The 19,512-nt window shown below is 39.1% G+C and overlaps 2 protein-coding genes across 6 annotated transcripts in view; one reads left to right on the top strand and one right to left on the bottom strand.

Moving 5' to 3' along the window:
• The window catches only part of LOC110846946 (cadherin EGF LAG seven-pass G-type receptor 1), a 34,391-nt gene that overhangs the window by 1,674 nt on the left and 13,205 nt on the right, over window positions 1-19,512 (top strand). For 2 of the 5 annotated variants that reach the window (XM_035849889.1, XM_035849888.1), the window contains one exon: window positions 1,529-1,731. In XM_035849889.1, the coding sequence (XP_035705782.1) occupies window positions 1,580-1,731 (152 nt within the window). In that variant the 5' untranslated portion in view covers window positions 1,529-1,579. The other 3 variants (XM_035849892.1, XM_035849890.1, XM_035849891.1) reach the window with 3 other exon arrangements.
• LOC118434989 lies at window positions 4,744-6,074 on the bottom strand. Its single transcript, XM_035849893.1, has 4 exons — window positions 5,624-6,074; window positions 5,418-5,568; window positions 5,176-5,356; window positions 4,744-5,106 (listed from the first exon to the last, which is right to left on the bottom strand). Exons 1-4 carry the CDS (start codon window positions 5,811-5,813, stop codon window positions 4,906-4,908), a joined length of 723 nt encoding a protein of 240 aa, XP_035705786.1. The 5' UTR covers window positions 5,814-6,074; the 3' UTR covers window positions 4,744-4,905.

The following is a 19,512-nucleotide window of genomic DNA, read 5'->3' on the forward strand; positions in this document are numbered from 1 at the left end:
TATTAATTTTGAGAATTGCTACAACGTCTACTCAGCTTAATGAGCTACATAAGTAATTCTGATTAGCTAAGCGAATTGTCGTTAATAACATTTCATTTAATGAGATCTCTTCGCTCAACCATGACTCTCTCTCTCTTCCATAATTGCACCACCGAGGCTGTCACATTCCAGGAAACTTTCGGAGTCGTCATTGGGGCGAAAGATCTGAACCATCATTCCTGCACATAAATCGCATCTCGTATTCCTCCCTTCCATGCAAACCTGCGACAATATACATGTATCTCGTCAGCAACCTTCTTCATGCATGCTGAGACTAGTGAAATGCTGTAAACACCTCTTTTAATGAGATATATGAAGCATATGTACGATTGTTAATATTCGTGAGCATTAATATTCGTGTTAGAATTTAGTGTAATGGGCCACATGATGAACATTCACTACTTGAGCTACTTCAAACCTCATTACCTTCAGCTCCATCCATTACGATCCCATTTTATTCCATGCTATGCTCCAATTTAATCGGGGAAGAGGGAATCATGTGGCGAAATTGACATCGCAGGATGGCGAAGGCACCTCCCTTCAGAGACACACCACAGTTTCTTGATAGACTGCGTGGTAAACTAACTATTGAGAGTGAAACATTGATGCCTCGGTGGTATCCAGTGTCGGAGTGGTGGAGAGAAGAGAGATAGCAGACGAGACAGAGGGACAAATTTAATTAGTTTCGTCTCACAATGGAACCTTTTTTCAAGCTACACCGGGATTGACTAACGACTTATATCAAAAAATCAAGCCAAAAATTAGGAATCACATGGCGCTTATCATTCCGTTGAATGGCCCCTGTGAAGAAAAATATTGGCGGCAAAGTTCAATTTTTTATTTAATTTTCTCTCCCTGTTTCCCCACCAGGCGAAAACCCACGGCGCTCGAGGGTACTTTGACCCCCAATATTTTTCTTCAAAGGGGTCATTCAACGGAACGATAAGCACCATGTGATTCCTAATTTTTTGCTTGATTTTTTGATATAACTCGTTAGTCAATCCCGGTGTAGCTTGAAAAAAGGTTCCATTGTCAGTCTCCTCCTTTCTACTTTTGTGGCACATAATGCATAGTTACTTTTACTTATTTGTGGCTCTTATTGCAAAAGTTGATCCGGTGAGTATCAACTCAGTCGTCTCAGTTTCTGAAATCTCTCGTATCCATTTCTGCTCGCTGCTGGGCTTGGGCAAAGAGAAAGTACAGATTTAATAAAGTTCTTCTTCTTCGTATTCCTCTCTCCCTTGTACTTTCTGCCACCACTACATCCATCCGTCCCTTCCAAACCACGACCATCTTACGTTCCCCACTGTTTCAGTTAATATTGCTTCTACTCTCTCCGGTGGGCATCTCTGACTTTCTTTTTTCTCAGAATGAGGATGTACATCTACTTGTAATAGAAATAATAAAAACCGGGTAGAACCACCTTAGTCTTCGAAATTAGAAGATATGCAGATAATTGGAAGATACATAATTGGCATATTATTTTCAGCTGAATCATCCCAACTGAGAGTTATTACTTGGGGACAAAGAGTTTAAAATCATGGACAACTGGTACTTACACGTGCGGCCAATTCCAGATAACTCGTCGACGGATCTGGCAGTTATAACTGAAGATGGTCTCCTCTCGTTGGCAGTCGTGCTTGGCAGCAGTCTCTCTCTCGTGGGTCTTGTTTTTGCTTTCATCACGTACAGGTAAGCAAACTCCACTCTTTCGTATTTATGTGTTGCTGTGTTTGCAATTATGAGACAATCTGACAAACTTGTTCAGACTGCATACCTGAAAACATGTACGTTACGTCCTTACACTTACGTATTCTGCCTCAGAATTACATAATATGCCGTTTTATAAATAGCTGAACCCCGCAGAATTTCTGAGAAAAATGCCCACGTAATTGTGCAAGCCATGAAAGAGCGCTAATGTCGATGGAGATCACACGCAGTCCTTTGACAAGTAAATGAAAACTACCGCAAGGGGTTTCTTTTTAGCTCACTGCAGATTATTGTATGCAGTTCACTATCTCTCTCCTTTTTCATTTTCAAAAAGATATGCAGCATTTATTACGACATATATGCACATACATTATGGAATATATTAGTATATGCCAATGTTCTGCAGTCCCCAGTGCACCTTTCTTCATTCTCAATCTTCCATTTTTAGCCCGAGCGAGGGCTTATGGATTTGCCATGTCCGTCTGTCTGTGGCACAGCTAACAAATATCCATGTACAGTAGACCAACTACTGAACGGATTATGACAAGCTTCGTGTTAAAATTTGTATCTCTGTGGATGAAGTATGACATGATCAGTCCAGTTGACCGGTGGGGCTTAAGTAACACAAAATTTTATAAACTGTTGTAGAAACCTAAAATAAGGGTGCAAGTCAAGTCAAATAATATGAAGCCAGATTGACATGACCACACCAGTTTTTGAAATTAAGTAAGCAATGAGCAAAAATGACAGACTCGGGCTATATCAAATTTGCCCCAGGTTGCTTTAAATGGACGTGGGCGAAAGAATGTAGACATGTTTTATATTCTAAAAGCATACTGACTCATGAGCACCCACACCGCAACCCATTTAAAACGTTGGACTGATTAATCAGAAGGAAGTTTCCGGCTATGGTTGTTGTTTTTTTTTGTGGGTACATCGTCTCAGGGTTGAAAGTTTATTCTGACCTTTTCATCCGTTTTAGAAAATTAGGGATATACAGGAAGACAAAACTCTGGAAATTTAAGAGGTTCTAGATTTATACCAGATAGTAGACCTGCAGTGCGAGTACGGAATATTGATTGAGGCATTTTCATGGTGAAATTATTAGTATGGATAAGCGTGTCTGTCATCATCTAGTGCCTCTCTTGTTCATGTTCACTTTTGTTATTGGCTGGGGTGGGCTCCGACACACTGCTACCACGCTATGTACCAACCAACTATTGTCTGCTGGCATTTGAAAAGTGATGGCCTGGCAGGCAGTAGCAAGGAAGGAATTTGAAGTGCCGAATTCAAGGCTGAAATACTGGATTGGTGAAATGCTTCGGTCAACAAAGAAAAGCAAACTCATTTTAACTTTGATAGTGTGAGTGACGCCTTATTTAGAGTATTATTTTCTGTTTATGTTTTTTAACATTTTATTTTTGTTTTGATTTATTTTTCATCATGCTAATTTATAGTACAAGATGAATATTTAAAAAATTTTCATCTCTCTTTCTTTTAATTTTCACGACAACGTAAAACCAAACACTATAAATTGACAAAAAAATAATCCCGGCCAAACATGAAAAATTGCAAATTACTCTACATATTTCCATCTAATTCATCCTGCTAATCATGGATCGAACTACCATTATCAAAATTCTTATTGTTCAACGTCTGCGACGGCGACTGAAGAGAAAGCAGAGATCAGTTTACATTCGTCCCATATTTCTGAAGCGTGACAATGACGGCGAACAGCAGTTGGTCATGGATCTTCGAGATGACCCCTACTATCATTTCCGATACTTTAGGTAAACTAGATAATATGCATATTATATTACCACCACCGTTACCCATACTTTCGCATTATAAAAATAGGATGAGCAAAGAAAATTTCGATACCATTTTGGACTTGGTGACCCCAATGATCTCGCATCCGGCTAATCACATTCGTCCTATATCACCTCTTCAAAGATTGGCAATAACATTGAGGTACTGAAAATATCCCAATTTCGGGTAGTGTCGTATGACAAAACAAACATGATTTTCGTGCAGGTACCTCGCCACAGGAAACTCTCAAATTTCTCTTGCAATGAGCTTCCGTGTATCGCCTTCTTCTGTGTGCGGAATTATTAGAGAAACTCTTGCAGCAATTAATCAAGCATTGAAGTCAGATTATTTGCCCACCGCATCTACTTGGATAAATAATGAAAACCAATTCAGAACAAAGTGGAATTTTCCTCATGCTTGTGGATCATTGGATGGCAAACACATCCGAATCAAGTGTCCTTCGGCATCGGGGTCCCTGTATTTCAATTACAAGACTTATTTTTCAATCGTCTTGATGGCCCTGTCAGATGCAGATTTCAAGTTTACAGCCGTAGATATTGGGTCGTACGGATCTGAGTCAGATGGAGGAATTCTGGCAAAATCCCACATTGGACGCAAGATTTCCAACGACACTTTCAACCTTCCATCGCCACAACCACTATCCAATACTGGTACTCCTCTGCCCTATGTTTTTCTAGGAGATGACGCTTTTCCGAAACGGCACAACTTGCTGAAACCATACAAAGGAAACTTCCTGCAAAAGACGGACCGAGTCTTCAACTATAGGCTTTCAAGAGCTCGAATGACCGTTGAAAATTCCTTTGGAATAATGGCTGCACGATGGAGGATTTTCCATTCGGTGATTGAAGCGGATGTGGACCTCGTGAAGCAAATTACGTTGTCGGCCGTAATTTTACACAATTATCTAATGAATAAGAAAGACTTCAACAATATTACTCCTGATCGATTTGAGGATGGAAGAGTTCAGCATGGGAACTGGCGTGATACTGTTCAGAATGATAACGGGATGATACAAATACCAAGGCAAGGCACCAACAACTACACCCAGTATTCAGCTCAGGTCAGGAACCACTTTCGAGACTATTTTAATAGTGAGGATGGACGACTGAGCTGGCAAGATCATCATGTTGACGCGGGGGTAAATGATTTTCTATTATGTTGTATTATATTGTGTTATAATCTTTTTGAGTGCATTGATTTGTAAATTATTTTGAGCAGTTTTTATTTCACCACATCTTGAAATAAACTACAAATACAAATTTTGGATATGCAACATAAACTCAACGCCTATTAAATATAGTTATATGTATTGTATAGTAACTGTAATTACAAAATATCGAGTTCTGTTTTGTACAAAACCCCATGCAGTTCATATTCGCAGGTCGCAGCAGCCTTGGGATCCTTTTCATGAATTTTGCGAAGTTTTGCAGCCAAGGTCTTCCCAAATCGCTCAAATTCGTCATCCTTCGAGTCACCTCCCTTGACAAAATTAAGCATTTGTTCCTCCAGACTGTCCAGCTTCCTCTTCTAGACACAGCACAAGAAAAATATAAGTTTACATGCATAAAAACCACGCAATAGAAGTAATATACGCACCCCTCCGAATTTAGCATGGGATCTCGGGCGAGGATTAGACTCTGGCACCGAGTTTTGAGTTTGAATTGGGACAACGGAAGTGTCAATGTTGTCATCGTTCAAGTCAGCGAAGTTTATTGTTGAGAATTCGTCATCTGCATGCTCTGTCTCGTCCTCATCACCATCAAGATTACAAATGGTCCTAAATGAAAGTATAATATCAATAAAAATTCTAAGAGAATCATAAGCAACAAACATCTCACTGAGACTGATCTTGTCCTCCTGAAATAAAGGACATTGCATCAAACAGTCGGAAGGAACTTCGTGCTTTAGCCCCACTTCCCGTTGGAAGAGCTCGTCTCGCGGCCAAGTACTGGGTCCTCAAACTTTGCCAAAGTGCCATACACACGTCACCTGTGTTGAGGTGCAGTTAATAATTATCAGAAACTTTATGATAAATTCAACCTACCAGGTTTTCCAAGCTGCTCTCCAATACTAGTAAAAGTATTTTGTCGCATCGTGTTGACCTTGTAGTCCTTGTCTTTGATGTCCCAGATGTGGCGGTGGGGCTCCACTAGGGTCACCAACTTGGATTCGAGCGCCAGTTTGTCATCCTCTGGCGAGAATGCGCTTTTCAGGGCTATTTTTTTGGGACCCATTTCCGCTTTATATTAAAATCTGCATGATGTTTCGTTTTATTTTCACTCGGAAAAAGTTGACCGCATGTCAACTTTGCAAAATGATGTGAAACAGAAAAGAAAACGAGATGAATTGCACTATAAATAATTAACGAAAACAAAATGAAAATAAAATGTTTGCATGACATTAATTTTGAACGAAATCAAAATGAAAAGAATATACTATAAATTGATGTCGTGGTGAAAAATAAATTAAACAGAAATTAAAACGACATTAATGCGTTACTCTAAATAAGGCGTGAGTGGGGCGAATTCTTTGAGAAATGTGGATTATGAAGTCCTCTGTTCCTATACATGTATGTACATGCATATGGATGTACATGGCCCAATTTCACCGCATCCAACACTCTCCAAGCCCGAGGCAGAGTTAAGCTGCAATTCAATGGATTATATGAATGTGATAAGCCGTCTCCTTTAAAAGTCACTTGGTTGGCTGTATCTGTGTGTGTATGAGTTCCGTACAATGTGCACTTCACATTAATCATTTGGTAAACACACTTGAGCGGTGACTACTATCTTCCCATTTCAACTGACTTATTCATCTTTCAAAACATGATCCATCCGTCACTCTCTTTGCTCAACAAACAGCACGAGTTCAGGTGAATGATGATGATGGGCTCGAGGGAAGATCTATTTTGAGGGTAATAATCATAACCCATGAACGACTTTCACTTAATGTTTGCTTACTTTAATAACATCAGACACACAACAGTTCAAATACAACGCTGAATCGACCTCCTACGCTGATAGGATACATGATAAATCTGCACACGGTAGCACATCGATTTTCCGTAAACTTTGCCACAAGTCATGACAATAATTTCAGATAACCTGCTGTGTGTGATTGCAAAATTATTGTATTCAGGTGATCGATATTCGTGGTTAGAGGCGTCATTAAAGTGTGAAAGCTCCAAAATGACAACGGCATTTTGCTACTGAATAAGTGATGCCGATGTCGATAAAACATTCCTCAGTTGTCAAACTGCCTTTCAAACTGTCCAGGAAATCAAAACTCAAGAACCTGGAGTTCAGATTCCTTGATATTTGCTCCTCAGGGAGACAATCTATCTCGAGAAACTCTCCTTAGAGAAACCTGACTTGTAGTCATATTGCTGCGATAATTTGACTTATTTGTTCATCAAAATTTAAGTTCCAATCCAAAGGCGTCGTTTTGATGCTACAACGACAGTTGGCATACCAAAATTATGTGGGCTACTTATCTTCTCTATTCTGCCGCAGATCATAAATTCATCATCGGTTTACAATTCATGAATAGCTAACCGTTGGTAAATTTAAACAATAGGTAGACAACAACGTAAATAATACCGCGAATATTATAATACCGTTTCAACGATGTTATAATATGCGAAGTTAAATAAGTGAAGTACAATATAGTACATAATATAGCTTTCACTGTGTAAATACTAACGGGTGACACGAAAAGAAAATTAATATTTTATGCATGAATTTCTTCTTTAATACTTAGGTCTAGTTCGACTTTATGTATGTCACTCTATTCCCTTCCCTTGATAATAGTTATAAAGCGTCAGTGCATATTTACGATCTTAGAATATGTAACACATTGACCGAAAAGGTTTAAAAAGTGCAACATAATTGTACTGTCTTTGCTAAACACGATGAGATTAAAACTTCGTACTTTTCCATTAGCTGGCTGGTACCCACGAGTATCAACCCAATGTTATTTACGTAAAGTTTGGCAATTACTCTCGCTGGAGGGGTTAACTTCAGACTTTCAGACTTACATAATTGCAATTTTCACGCGAAATTCTTAGTACATAATCAATAATGCATAAACTTGTAAGATTATTTGTTCACCAGTGATATGGCTCACATGGATGGATTTCATTACAGAAATTATATTGTCACCCGTAAAGAAATGTATCCACTTACATTGTTGCGAATAAAGAGTTGAATAGCATCTGATACAAAAGCAAAGTTGTAGACAGGCTGAGAAACAGTGTAGCCGAGCATAGTTCCTTGTGTCACTAGAAACTTCTCAGAATTAAGCTTATGAGACCGACCTCGTTTTTAATAAATCCGACTCATCTGCTGGGCCATTATCATTACCCACTATTCTACTTTGCTGATTGCCACTCTTAGGACGTCTTTGATCTTCCTCTCCTGCCCCAAAGGGTGGTGTGGTGAAGAACAAGATGGGAGAAAATTATTCTAATGAATTCTTATGTATTCGAGCCAACAGCGATTTATTCAAGTCCAATGGTTCCTAACTAGGACATTTCTTTGCATTTCGAAATGTAAAACATCCCCATTTATAACAGCGATGTTGAGAATCACTTGACTTTATATTGGCTGTCTAATGCCCGAGTGGTTTGGAATACATTTAATTCTCCCTGCCACCCTCAACTCGTGGATAAATCGGGAAGGAATTTTGGCCAACATTTAGTTTCACTTCTTTGGGCAATTTATGGAATCTTCTCTCAAAAGCTGTTGTGGCAAAAGTGTTGGAAAATGTTGTTGCATGGTAAACAAGCCGCAGGCTCATAAGATGCAGATGCGAGATAAACGGAAGAGAACAAGGACGAAAGAATTCGCAAGACTTTTATGGTGATTGTGTTATCTGGAAACAGGGGAAGGCAAGGTAATGAATTATGAACAGGACAGAGAGAGAGAGAGTGTGTACGCCACATCATTTATTTTCATCCTGTGCATCCATTCTGCTACAGTTGGCTATAAAACCATCCAAAGTTCAGAAAAGAGTGAGGACGAGGAAAGAAATAATAAAGCAAGAATGTCTCGTTAGTTATTTCGAAGGAAGGAAGCGTGTATCCCAAAATCCTAACAACAGGAGGCAAATAATGAAATGAATGCTATTCATTGCGTGGTCTGTTGTTCTGTTCCGCCTGCAGTCAATTCATCTCCGCTTATCGTCTCACTGACTCTGATCTCATCAAAATTCATTTATTCCAAATCCTCCCCTTCCCCCCTCGCCACAAACCAAAACACAAATTTGACAGATAAAACTTTTTTCCCAAATAAGAACAGTACTAAATTGGTTGAAATTTATGAGTTCACCGTTATTTGTACTTTCACTGATGAGCTGATTGCGCATCTTTACTTTTCTTGATTGAAGAACCAAGAAAAGTAGGAAAGTTGTACAGAACAACTTTCAAGTCTACAGAGCACCTAATAATTTGGCGCACATAATAAAAGAACGATTTTACCGCATAACCAGAAACAAAATTAGCATACATATTATTGCATATATTAAAACGCAGAATTCAACGATTGTTATGGGATAACGGATGGATGGTGGATTTCCAAGACGGCTGGCCAGATCGAGGAGAGTAGCAGATTACAACTGGAAGTTGAGCTGTGGGATGGAGGGTAGAATCGGATGGGAATCGAGGAAAACAAGCTGAATAAAACATCCACATGTCACACAGCGGAGGAGTCAAGAGGATTGAGCAGTAGTGTGGGATCAGGTCTAGCTGTTTCCTTTCTCCATCTATCACATCACTTCCTACTTTCCCCTGATACGTAGTGGCAACCAGGATGTTTTACTTTCATCCTCATTTTTTCCCCTCTCGCCCACTCCGCAACATGCCAGGGCCTTGCAGCAGAGAGTGTTTGGTTGGGTTTTTGTGAAAGAAGTTTTGGAGGTTACTCGTTATCAGGAAAGTAAGCACTATGGAAAAATGGAGCTGAATATGAACGAAACAAGGTTGCATTTGATATGCAAATAACAGCGGTGGTGTGGATGGGATTGAAATATGCGTCCATGTATTTTTGTACATGAGAAAAACAGGCCCAATGCTTGTGATCTTTTCTCAGAGTTACCTTTCTTTCCTTCCTTTTTTCGAGAGAATATGGAAATGATAAGGTGATAAAAGGCCTTCAAAGAGAAAAGTGCAGGGAAGAGCTAAGTTTTATTTAGCTATCCCAAAATTGGTTTACATCTCCCACACCCATCACCACCCCGTCAGACTTCATTCCATCCATGCACTACTTTATTTAGAATATTCAATGCTCAAGTTGCAATCGGATTTGTAGCCCTTTTGTGGCCGTGGCTGGAGAGGATAATCTGGTTGCGGGCAAACTTTGTTTTTTGTTCGTCGTGCAATTCGTGCACAGCTTTCACTTCCTCCCCAACAAGCTCCAAGTCTCTCCGTAACATGCATAATATCACCACCACCACCGGCCCTTGTTATCCTGGTTGGGAGGGCTTAATGCAATTGGAGACATTTAATTTATTTTGCGGAATTGAAATTAATTTCAACTCACACTCGCTCTCTGCCTTGCTCTGAATGGCAGAGCAGCACACTAGCAACATGTACTTAGCGTGGTTCACTGAGTGTGGAAAAGGCAGTGGTGAATAACATTATGTGCTTTGTTGGAATCACATGAACTGAACAAGTTTCTTGATAAATTGGGTGATATTACACCAGCACCACCGCTTGCACAGTCAGCCACCAACGGTCCTCAGAGACTGCTCCATTGTTGGATTTGGCACTTATAATAATAATACAAAATCGAGTTCAGCCACCGTTCCAAAAAAGAAAGACTTTGCAAACTTGTTACATATATTCACTGGCTAATATTTTACACGTCCGTTCCCCTGCCTGTACGACGTACGTGGATGCGTGTACTAATGGAGAGAAAATAATAATGGTGGTTCACATTCACCGGATTTTGCTATGCTCAAGCAAAATTATTCCACGATAGGATTGACCAAAAACTACTTCTCGTAATACGTCTCTAGTATAAATGGAACCAAAATTTGATTGCCATGCATGTACGTTGTATAAATAAAGTGTGTCACCCACTCATACTAATAAGGTCTTATCTGAATCAAGAGATAACAACGCTTGAAATATTTTAAATGGAAATTGAAATAGAGAAAGGAAGCAGACTTTGACTTCAACCATGCTCAACCGTGATGACATAAGTACTCTGATTACTTAGGATATTCTGCTCATATCTCAAGTTGAACACAGTTTCAAGTTAGCTGGTGGAATTTGCAATCGGGTGCGAGGAGAACGAGTGCTCAATCCAAGGAGTGAACTTTAGACCTTGGCGATGAAACAGAGATGGAATGCTACTATTTAAATTCAGGGATGTTCCTCATCATTTTCGGAATGTGAGTCTGTCGCCAACTCATGAAGATTCATACAAGTATTTTAGCTCCAACCACTCCAAGTCAAGTACATTCCTTGACTCTGATTCATTTACTTAATGCTCGCGAGCTCCTCAAGCATTTTATACTGTCAAATTAACTCTGGCTGAACAAGGGGAAAGCATTCAGCAGTGAAGTGTGCTCTTGCTTATCTTCATTGTGCATGGCAGAGAATAAGGAGGCCTGCACACGAATGGTGGGTGTCAAGTCGAGGGGCAGCCGGGCCCATGTTCTTAGGAATCCAGAAAGAGAGAGACAGGACGGAAGGTTGGCCTGCTTTCTCCTCTCCCTTCTTCTTATGCTCCACTCTCTCCTCTCAGCATAGATACTCACTATTCAGCCAATGCTCCACAATTTTATATGGAAATAACTACTCTACCTGCTCCGTATTGGGTCACGCAAATTTTTGGCATTGAGACCCATCGAACGAATTGACTGACTGACAATGGAATGTCCGGACCAATTTCGTGATACATTACTCATGTTGCCAAAAATAAGGAAAGGCTAGAAAGTGTTGCTACGCTGGTGCATAACTCAAAGGAATTTCTGGCCTTGAAGTGGAAAGCGTATATGTGTAGGACATGGACGAATAAGGTAATATGTATATGCGCCAGAATTGTATTAGCTCGAGCCCCCAGTGAAATTAAGTTGAACTTAGAACAACCCACGAACGACCGGCGTACCCCAAACTTTGTAGGAAAGTTGCTTAAAGAATATGTTTACCCATTGAAATTGAGACTTTCTCTGCTTGTCTCGTATCCATTTCCAATACCAGAGCCGTCTTATCTCAAGGAATAACATGGGACATCATAATGATATTACTTTCTTGAATCTATTGTCAACTTTCTTAATGAGTCCTTTTCGTCCCATTTAGAGATTCATGCGGAGAAAGCGATTATGGAAATGGACCTGAGACTTTCTTTGCCTTCAGCTGTGCGTCACAAAGACGAGTCGTCGTCACAGTGTAGAGACCAACTTTTTTTCACAAACTTAACCATTTCTTTTTCATTAATCACCCAGCGTGACTCCGCCCACCTTCCAATCTCCAATCTCCCAAGGCTTCACCTATTTTTAAATGTTTGAAGAAGTTGACATCGCTATTTGGCCGATCGTCACATAAACCTGTATACTTTCCCTTGGATTCTCTCAGGAATTGATTAAAAGCTCATCGCAGTGAACGGGAAGAGAAAATTCTCTTTGCTCATGATTAAATCGACTTCTTGAAAGTCACATACATACTCGAACATACATATTACGTAAAAGTGCTTACATATGTCCGCTATATGGCTATAGGTCAAAATTAATTTTGCTGGTTGAACTAGTTTGGAAATTTTCGAGTTCGCTTTGACGTTATTTTATGATAACCAAGTCAAGAAGGACGACGCGTGATGGAATTGCGCTGTCGTCATTGACTTGCCCCAATCATTATCTTACTCGATTTACTTTCACTTGAGCAGGGTTGAAAGAATGAAGCAAGGATTTATTGGACCCATCCAAGTGTAACTTCCATCTAATTTTATGACTGACTTCTCTTTGATCCAGCAATGATGTCCCCAAGGTCTGGCTTCATTCAAACATATGGTTCTTGAGACAGTAACACGTATGTGTGCGGCGGGTTAGAAAGTCAATTCGTTCCTTCAGAACTTGCTCTTTGGGCTCCACATTTCGCTCACTTGCTTAAATAGTAATATATTCAGGAGCTCTCAGGAAAGGAAAAGGCTTTTGTTTAATCTTCATTCGAATGTGCGTCCCATACATTTGCCAATTTGTCACTTGTTCCACTTTCTATTCACTAACAACGTGTTGAGTAAGATTGGAGGCTCCTCATTCAAACCCTGAGAGAGAGTCAAGATCGAGCTTATCATTATTTTTACCATCACCATCATTAGGATTTTATTCTAATTCACTGTATTTTGCCAAACATCGTTTCTTTCTGAAGTGTGCACTACTTAAAATAACATTTGCTTCACGTGAACTCGATTTACAGTAGGTTAAAGTGAGACTAAAACTGTGATGAGCCTAATTTGCTTAATTTTTTCTCCTTTCAATATTTTATCCTATAAATATTTATATAACTATTTAGATGTTACTTTTGGTTTCATCCTATTTAGCTGAAAAATTGAGCAGTGAGTCAAAGCATGTTCATGTAAATATGACCGAATTACATAACGTTGTTGGGTTCGCCTTTTAGGAATGAAATGAACGTGATGGTGGTTGGTTGTGTTGTTGTAAGATTATGAAACCAGAGAAGGCAACATTTGGAGGGGAAAATATGTCATGCGAAAACCGCTATCAGAGTTCTGTCTGCTCCGAGAATTGTTGTTCAAACTCTTGAGAATGCCAAGACTCAAATTCGAAAGTAAGTCGGAGCTTTGCCGTCATTACAAGGGTTTCCTTTTGATTAGTACCCATTGTGTTGCTGGGAGTGAAATTGAAAATCATGGCGTGCTATGACTTTGGTTTCCTTTAGACAAAATTAAAGAGATAAGATAGAATTGTACAAAAGGAGTGGGAACGAGTTGAGCCGGTAGACCAAATGGTGCTGCTAGATAAATGTGACAAAAAATGGAATCAAATCAATCAGATAAGTCAAGTTGCCATTCACTCCGACCTTACACTTCCACTCTCAATTCCAATCTATCCTCCACGCACCAGCCAACCCACATTTTTTTGTAACAATAACGAGCATGCTATAGGTGGTTGTCGTTTGATTCAATTTCAAGTTGCAATGACAATGAAGCATCGCGAAACGAGCAGAGCGAACAACCTCTCAGATTTGCGTCTTTTATAATAAAACATATTGGAGAGAGAGACTTTCTCCAGCTTTGGATGAAAATCTGAGGGTGAATTGTGGTTGGAACGTTGTTGGTATTGTTGGAGGACCACTTCGATGAGACTGTCCTTCTCATCCTGATTTATCTTCAAGGATCTTCACTCTGTCTGTTCGTACTCAAATTGCTAAAATCAGGACCACATTTAAATTAAAGTTGATGTGGGGAAGGTCCCCTTGAAAACTTGAATCCGAAGACCTCTTGTCCACGTTCTTTCAAGTGCTTATCAAGTACATCATTAGAAGGCAAATGTTAAAATTATTAGTTCGCCTTCAATTTATATCTACGCCACATCATTTGACGTCAGCTTAAGTGCAAAACTTCAAAATTCACAATTAATGATTAATAAGCGGCTTGGAAATGATAACTTTTGTAATGCAATCATATCTGTGTCGCCCTGGATGGAACCTTGCATTTTAAATATTGCAAATATTCTTTGGCAGGTGTATTGAGCACAAATAGATATCTATGGAGGTCGCCGAAAGGTGAATAATCGTCCATTGCATTAGAAGCCTAGGATTGTTTATGTCGTTGGTCGCCCAGCAAAAGATTAACATTGTTGTTGATAGTACTCGTATAGTTGATGCGTTTTCTGAGAGAAATGGATATGGGGGGAAAATAAGTGTTTGCAGATGAGGACGTGGTGCACGAAAAAATGCGAAAGTGCTCCATCACATTATGCTTGGCCCATCAACTCGTAATGACATGCAGTTTATTTGGCAGAAAAAGTGTATCAAAGTGAACAAAGCTCAGTTTAGTTGATGACAATACACCTTCTAAGAAAGCGGAGAAAGCAGAAATCACGCTGGATGGAGCATCTTCTCATTGCACAATGATAGCCTGATGAAAAAGGTGCTGCTAAAGTGGTTGCCCTGCTGTGCTCACCAACCGACTCCTAATATTTGTGTTTACCGAGGAAGAATGAAATTGGATTCTCAAGGGGAAAAAGAGACATTTGACGTAACCCGAGTCAAAAGAACCAGCGAATGTTGCAAGTCCAATTCTTCTAAATGTGTGTCATAATATTGGATTGAGAAACTTTTAATACGCAATAACAGATTTTTTTCTGGGCTATTTTTGTAAGAAATTTCCTGCACGACTGAACCCCATGAACGGAATGTGTGTAATACCATACGTATGAAAATATGTGTATGTTCTTCCTTTTCATTTATAGATAACTATTTTCTCACATTGTGCGGAAAACAGAAAGATGCTTTGAGATTTCTATTTTTTATGGTGGAGGAAATTTAATCCAACATTAAAGTGTTTAAGTAAAACAACGGATACAGAAAAAAGGTTCTGCGAAAAGAAGTTGGTACACTGCAGTAAAGCTGTGATACGTACGTTCGTACATGGATGTCAGCAGAACAAGCATTCTTGGTTTCTTCCTGCTGACCAAAATTGTTGTTAAACCTCCACATGTACAGCAATGAGCCTTGGTCTGATTAAATAATTCCCTCCCTGTCCCCTCACCCACCCCGAGTTAGCTCTACCTCTGGCCATTCATTTCCTCGACAGCTTTACACTGTTTGCTGCAAGAAAGGCACTAGCTCAACAGCTCTTACGTCTACTCGAGCATCGCAAAGTGAAGGATTGAATGAGCTGAAATTCCTTCTTTGATGAAACGTGACTGGAAGACTGATGTCCTTGCTCTCTCCTTCGACTCGTGTTCTGTGTCTGACTTTCCCTCACAGACTAACGGCTTCCTCTTCCTCGTCGTCATCACTCATCTCTCATCTTCCGGTCCCACACGGTTTGATAGGATCACGAAATCTTTAATCCAAGGTGAAAAATTATTAACTGCAGGGAACCTGGTGAGAAAAGACAAATTAGCGGAATGAAGTGAGGAAGTTCTTTCTGCTCCTTCTGATTCAGCTGCAATTAAAGCGATCCCTGTTTGACCTTGTGTCCCATTAAATGTTAGAAAGCAAGCGGATTATATATGTATATATAATAGGACGGGCTTCGTAAATATGAGTACAGAAAATTAGAGGCGGAAATAAATTGCAATTTACTTGGTTTAACCAATAAGGTTGCACCCTAAATATCTAAATGATTCTTATACGTTTCTTTAGTTTTAGACGTTTAGACGCAGGCAGAGATAAAACTGAAACTTGAGAATCACCTAATTCACCTACATCGTAGTTTGTGCTTGTCTGAGCAAACAGTTGGCTGGAGAAAGTTGTGCAACAGAACCACAATCAACGATGGTGGTACAATACAAGCCAACATTGTTGGTTAAGAGATATGAGCTATAAAGCCACCAAGCAAATCGCTCCCTCTTTTATGAGCATCATGGGACATGAAATAATGAAGAGGACAACTACCACACTCCGGAACATGCTTTGCATCTCATAACACACTGGGAATGAACAAAGAGACGCCGTGAGGAATTCACCGTCCAATACTTTCTCATTTCTAAAATTGTAAAGCGGAACGGAAATTACATTCAACTCTTTATTCAAATAATCCAACTCCCAACTGATGACTGAGGAGCCGTATTATTCTCGCTATTTGTCCTGCTTCTAGTTATTCCGTGTACAAAAAGCCTTTTGCCCACCCAGCGCTACATGGCTTTATGTATCACAATGAACTCTTGTGAATCAAGCTCGTTCGTAGTTTTACTAATCTCGAGATTCATTTACATGCTATTTTATGGTGATATTTTACATGCTTTATGTCTTTGAATTACATTCATGTCTTCAAACAAGCATTTTGAATTTGTATGTATATGCGCATGCAAATTCTGGAACTGGATATTTATAATTTCTCATATTAGTTATTTGTTCGTTGTTTTCACTCTATATATGGAGGAAGAGTTTACGATGTTTTTCTCCCAAGTCGCTATTTTTATTTCTCCATAGTAAGCAAAATTGGAAATCGATAGAAATCATTACATTACTTTGACAAATCCAGAATTGGTATAATATGCAGCATAGGTATAGACACATACATATGTAACTATTAAGGTCATACCAGCAAATCAATCCTCAAGCATATAGACAAGTGATTGTGATTACTGAGAGCACAACAAAAGGAAATACATACACATGCATGTTGCCTCTGCGCACAGTATTAAATATTAATATTTGCAACTTTCGTGCAAATGTTTTAAAATACATAAATGCATGTTTTTGTTATGATACTAAACCAATTATGATTGGCTCTATTTCTACGCTAAGCTAGTAATTATTTGTACTTAAGCTTATCCGGAATGTACTTCCATCCGCTTGTGTACATTTCTTTCTTTCACACATAATTAGGAAAAGATTATTATGCACATAAAAAAGTTATGCCCACGTATGTATTACTTTCATCCAATAATTTACTGGCAAGTTCAATAAACGTTCGGAGCCAATTTAGTACCAGTGAGGATGACAGTTGGGCGCATTATTATTAAGCTTTATGTAAGGTATTGACATCATTGCTGACAGCCTACATATATGTGCGTTGTAGTGGCCGTTGTGAATTAAATAAATCCAAGAGTGTGTCGATCGATACATATAGAAATGCGATAAAGGAGCTCGCTCATGTATGTCCAATAATCTCGTCCAATCGATTGGCGGATACTTAACGTGATTATTGTGGACTAAGGAAAAAAAGTCATCTGCAGAACATGAAATGTTGAAACTTTCTCAATTTGATCTACAGGAGACGGCAACAAAAAATCTTACCTGCATTCATTCCTCCAAGTGAAATTGAAATCCGTCTTCAGTTAACAAAGCCTGATAAAGAAGTGAGCAAGTCTCATGTTAAATCAAATTTGAGCTGAAAGTAGTGCCAAATCGGCTTTATTTTCTCCAATAAAATCTCTGATTCTCTGATTTCATCCATAACTGAATTCAAAGAAGTTCCGAGTTTTTTGAGCTCCATTCTGTAGTCTTTTTTTTTTACTTTACAGATATGTTTGAGTACCTAGTAAAATTGTCCAATATAGAACGCACGGAAGCGTATAAATATAACCATGAAAGAATCGGAATTTTTTCAGGTGTATTGCTATATGCATGTGGATGTTTATTCAATTGTTCTCATTGTTTGACTATGGACCACCTCAGAGACTCTTTTTCGGTAGGAGTATGTATGTAGATGCAGTGGCAAAGTATTAATCAGAAATTCATTTAAAAAGAATAGGGACAACTTTTCAGACTCATTTTTGAAAAATATTTCGTTGAGTTTGGGGCAGACAAGCTAATTTCATTAATTTTATTCACTAATCGCTGTCGGACAACGTGGGTGAAAGTGAACAACTAAATTCCTCAAATTTTAGCCTCAATCTTCTAAATGCTATTATGGTTCATAATTTGTTTATCAACTTAAGATCATAATATTTTTAAATGTGCTTTAAACTTCGGACAGAAGGACTTGTGTACTAAATAAGTTTAGAAAACAAAAGGTCGTTAAGGCATGAAAATATGACTAGAGGATAACATCACAGCCATGTAAAGTAAATGAATTAACTTTAATAATCCTGTTACGGGCGGGAATTTCGAGTAGAATTACCATTTGTCAACATCCACATAAAATGAAGTAATTAAGATTATTATGTCCTGCGATGTCGCGCTCGTTCCGCGAAGCACGTCAATTACGAGTTTCCCCGTACTTGGCGACGGATGAGAAGAGGGCACAAGCAACGAAAGTGGCGTTCATCCAACTTTGTTCAAACACCAAAAGCACTACAACCAAAGTTGAATTAGTTGTTTGAATTAGTTGCCTGTCTCATTTCTCATCGTCTCTCAACGAGGCCATGTTCTGGTGAAAGTACTACATGGAAATTCCATGCTGGTTAAAAGTGCTATTAAATTAAATGCTGCTACCTACATCTATTTTCATTCACCTGGGTTGAGTTTCGGTAAACAAGACACACAGCAAACAACTGACAGAGTCACAAACCGCTTTGCTTTAAGGGTAAATTACACCTTATATAATTTGAAACGATGGTGTTGAGGAATAATGAAAAGGGAGGCGTAGGTAGAATGTGTCATCCTCCGTATTTTGTTAACTGAGGTAGAAACATGCCCCAAATCTTTGGCACCATGAATGTGTAAACATGAAACTGGATGTGGTGTAATTCGTGGGATGGACGCTGTGAATATTTGGACGTGGACTTGAGCAGGAATGGGACATTTCTGTCTGGAAATGTTGATCCCAAAACGTAACCACAACCGCTGACTATAAAATTACCCACAGAGAATTTCCTAGGAGAGCTTTAATGATACCTCAAAATTTCTCTAATTTCTCTGCAGTCACAACTAAAAGCCCGTTTCCGGCCGAGTTTAATTCCTGAATTTATTATCCAGGCGGAATAACGTTTATTATCCTCATTGCGTAGGAGAAATTTGAACCCGTTCACGGTATTTGCGAACTTGACTACTATGCACACCGCAGGCCCGAAAATTATTGTGACTTTTGAGACACTCATGACTCCTGTAAACTACTTTGACACGACAGCAATATGTCAGGGTGGTTTTAATTATACGGGTTACTGGAATTATCATAATATCCCAAATGTACATATACACAATGTGGTCATGTAACCGTAACTGTTACCTGAAGGCATATTTTGTTGCTGCCGTATTCTGGGCTCAAAGCAAGTGTCCACTGAAAAATAAATACAAAGCTGCATTACGACAAAGGCGTTTGTAGTCGTACCTATGAAATATGATCATTCTGTCCT

The sequence above is a fragment of the Folsomia candida genome, unplaced genomic scaffold (genome assembly GCF_002217175.1).
Source record: "Folsomia candida strain VU population unplaced genomic scaffold, ASM221717v1 Fcan01_Sc003, whole genome shotgun sequence".
Taxonomy (NCBI): domain Eukaryota; kingdom Metazoa; phylum Arthropoda; class Collembola; order Entomobryomorpha; family Isotomidae; genus Folsomia; species Folsomia candida.

Coding starts and splice junctions, on each gene's coding strand:
- LOC118434989 (XM_035849893.1), bottom strand. CDS start 5,813: ATGGGTCCCAAAAAAATAGCCCTGAAAAGCGCATTCTCGCCAGAGGAT. Junction 5,357..5,417: donor GGAGGACAAGATCAGTCTCA/GTGAGATGTTTG, acceptor ACTTTCATTTAG/GACCATTTGTAATCTTGATG. Junction 5,107..5,175: donor CCCATGCTAAATTCGGAGGG/GTGCGTATATTA, acceptor TGCTGTGTCTAG/AAGAGGAAGCTGGACAGTCT.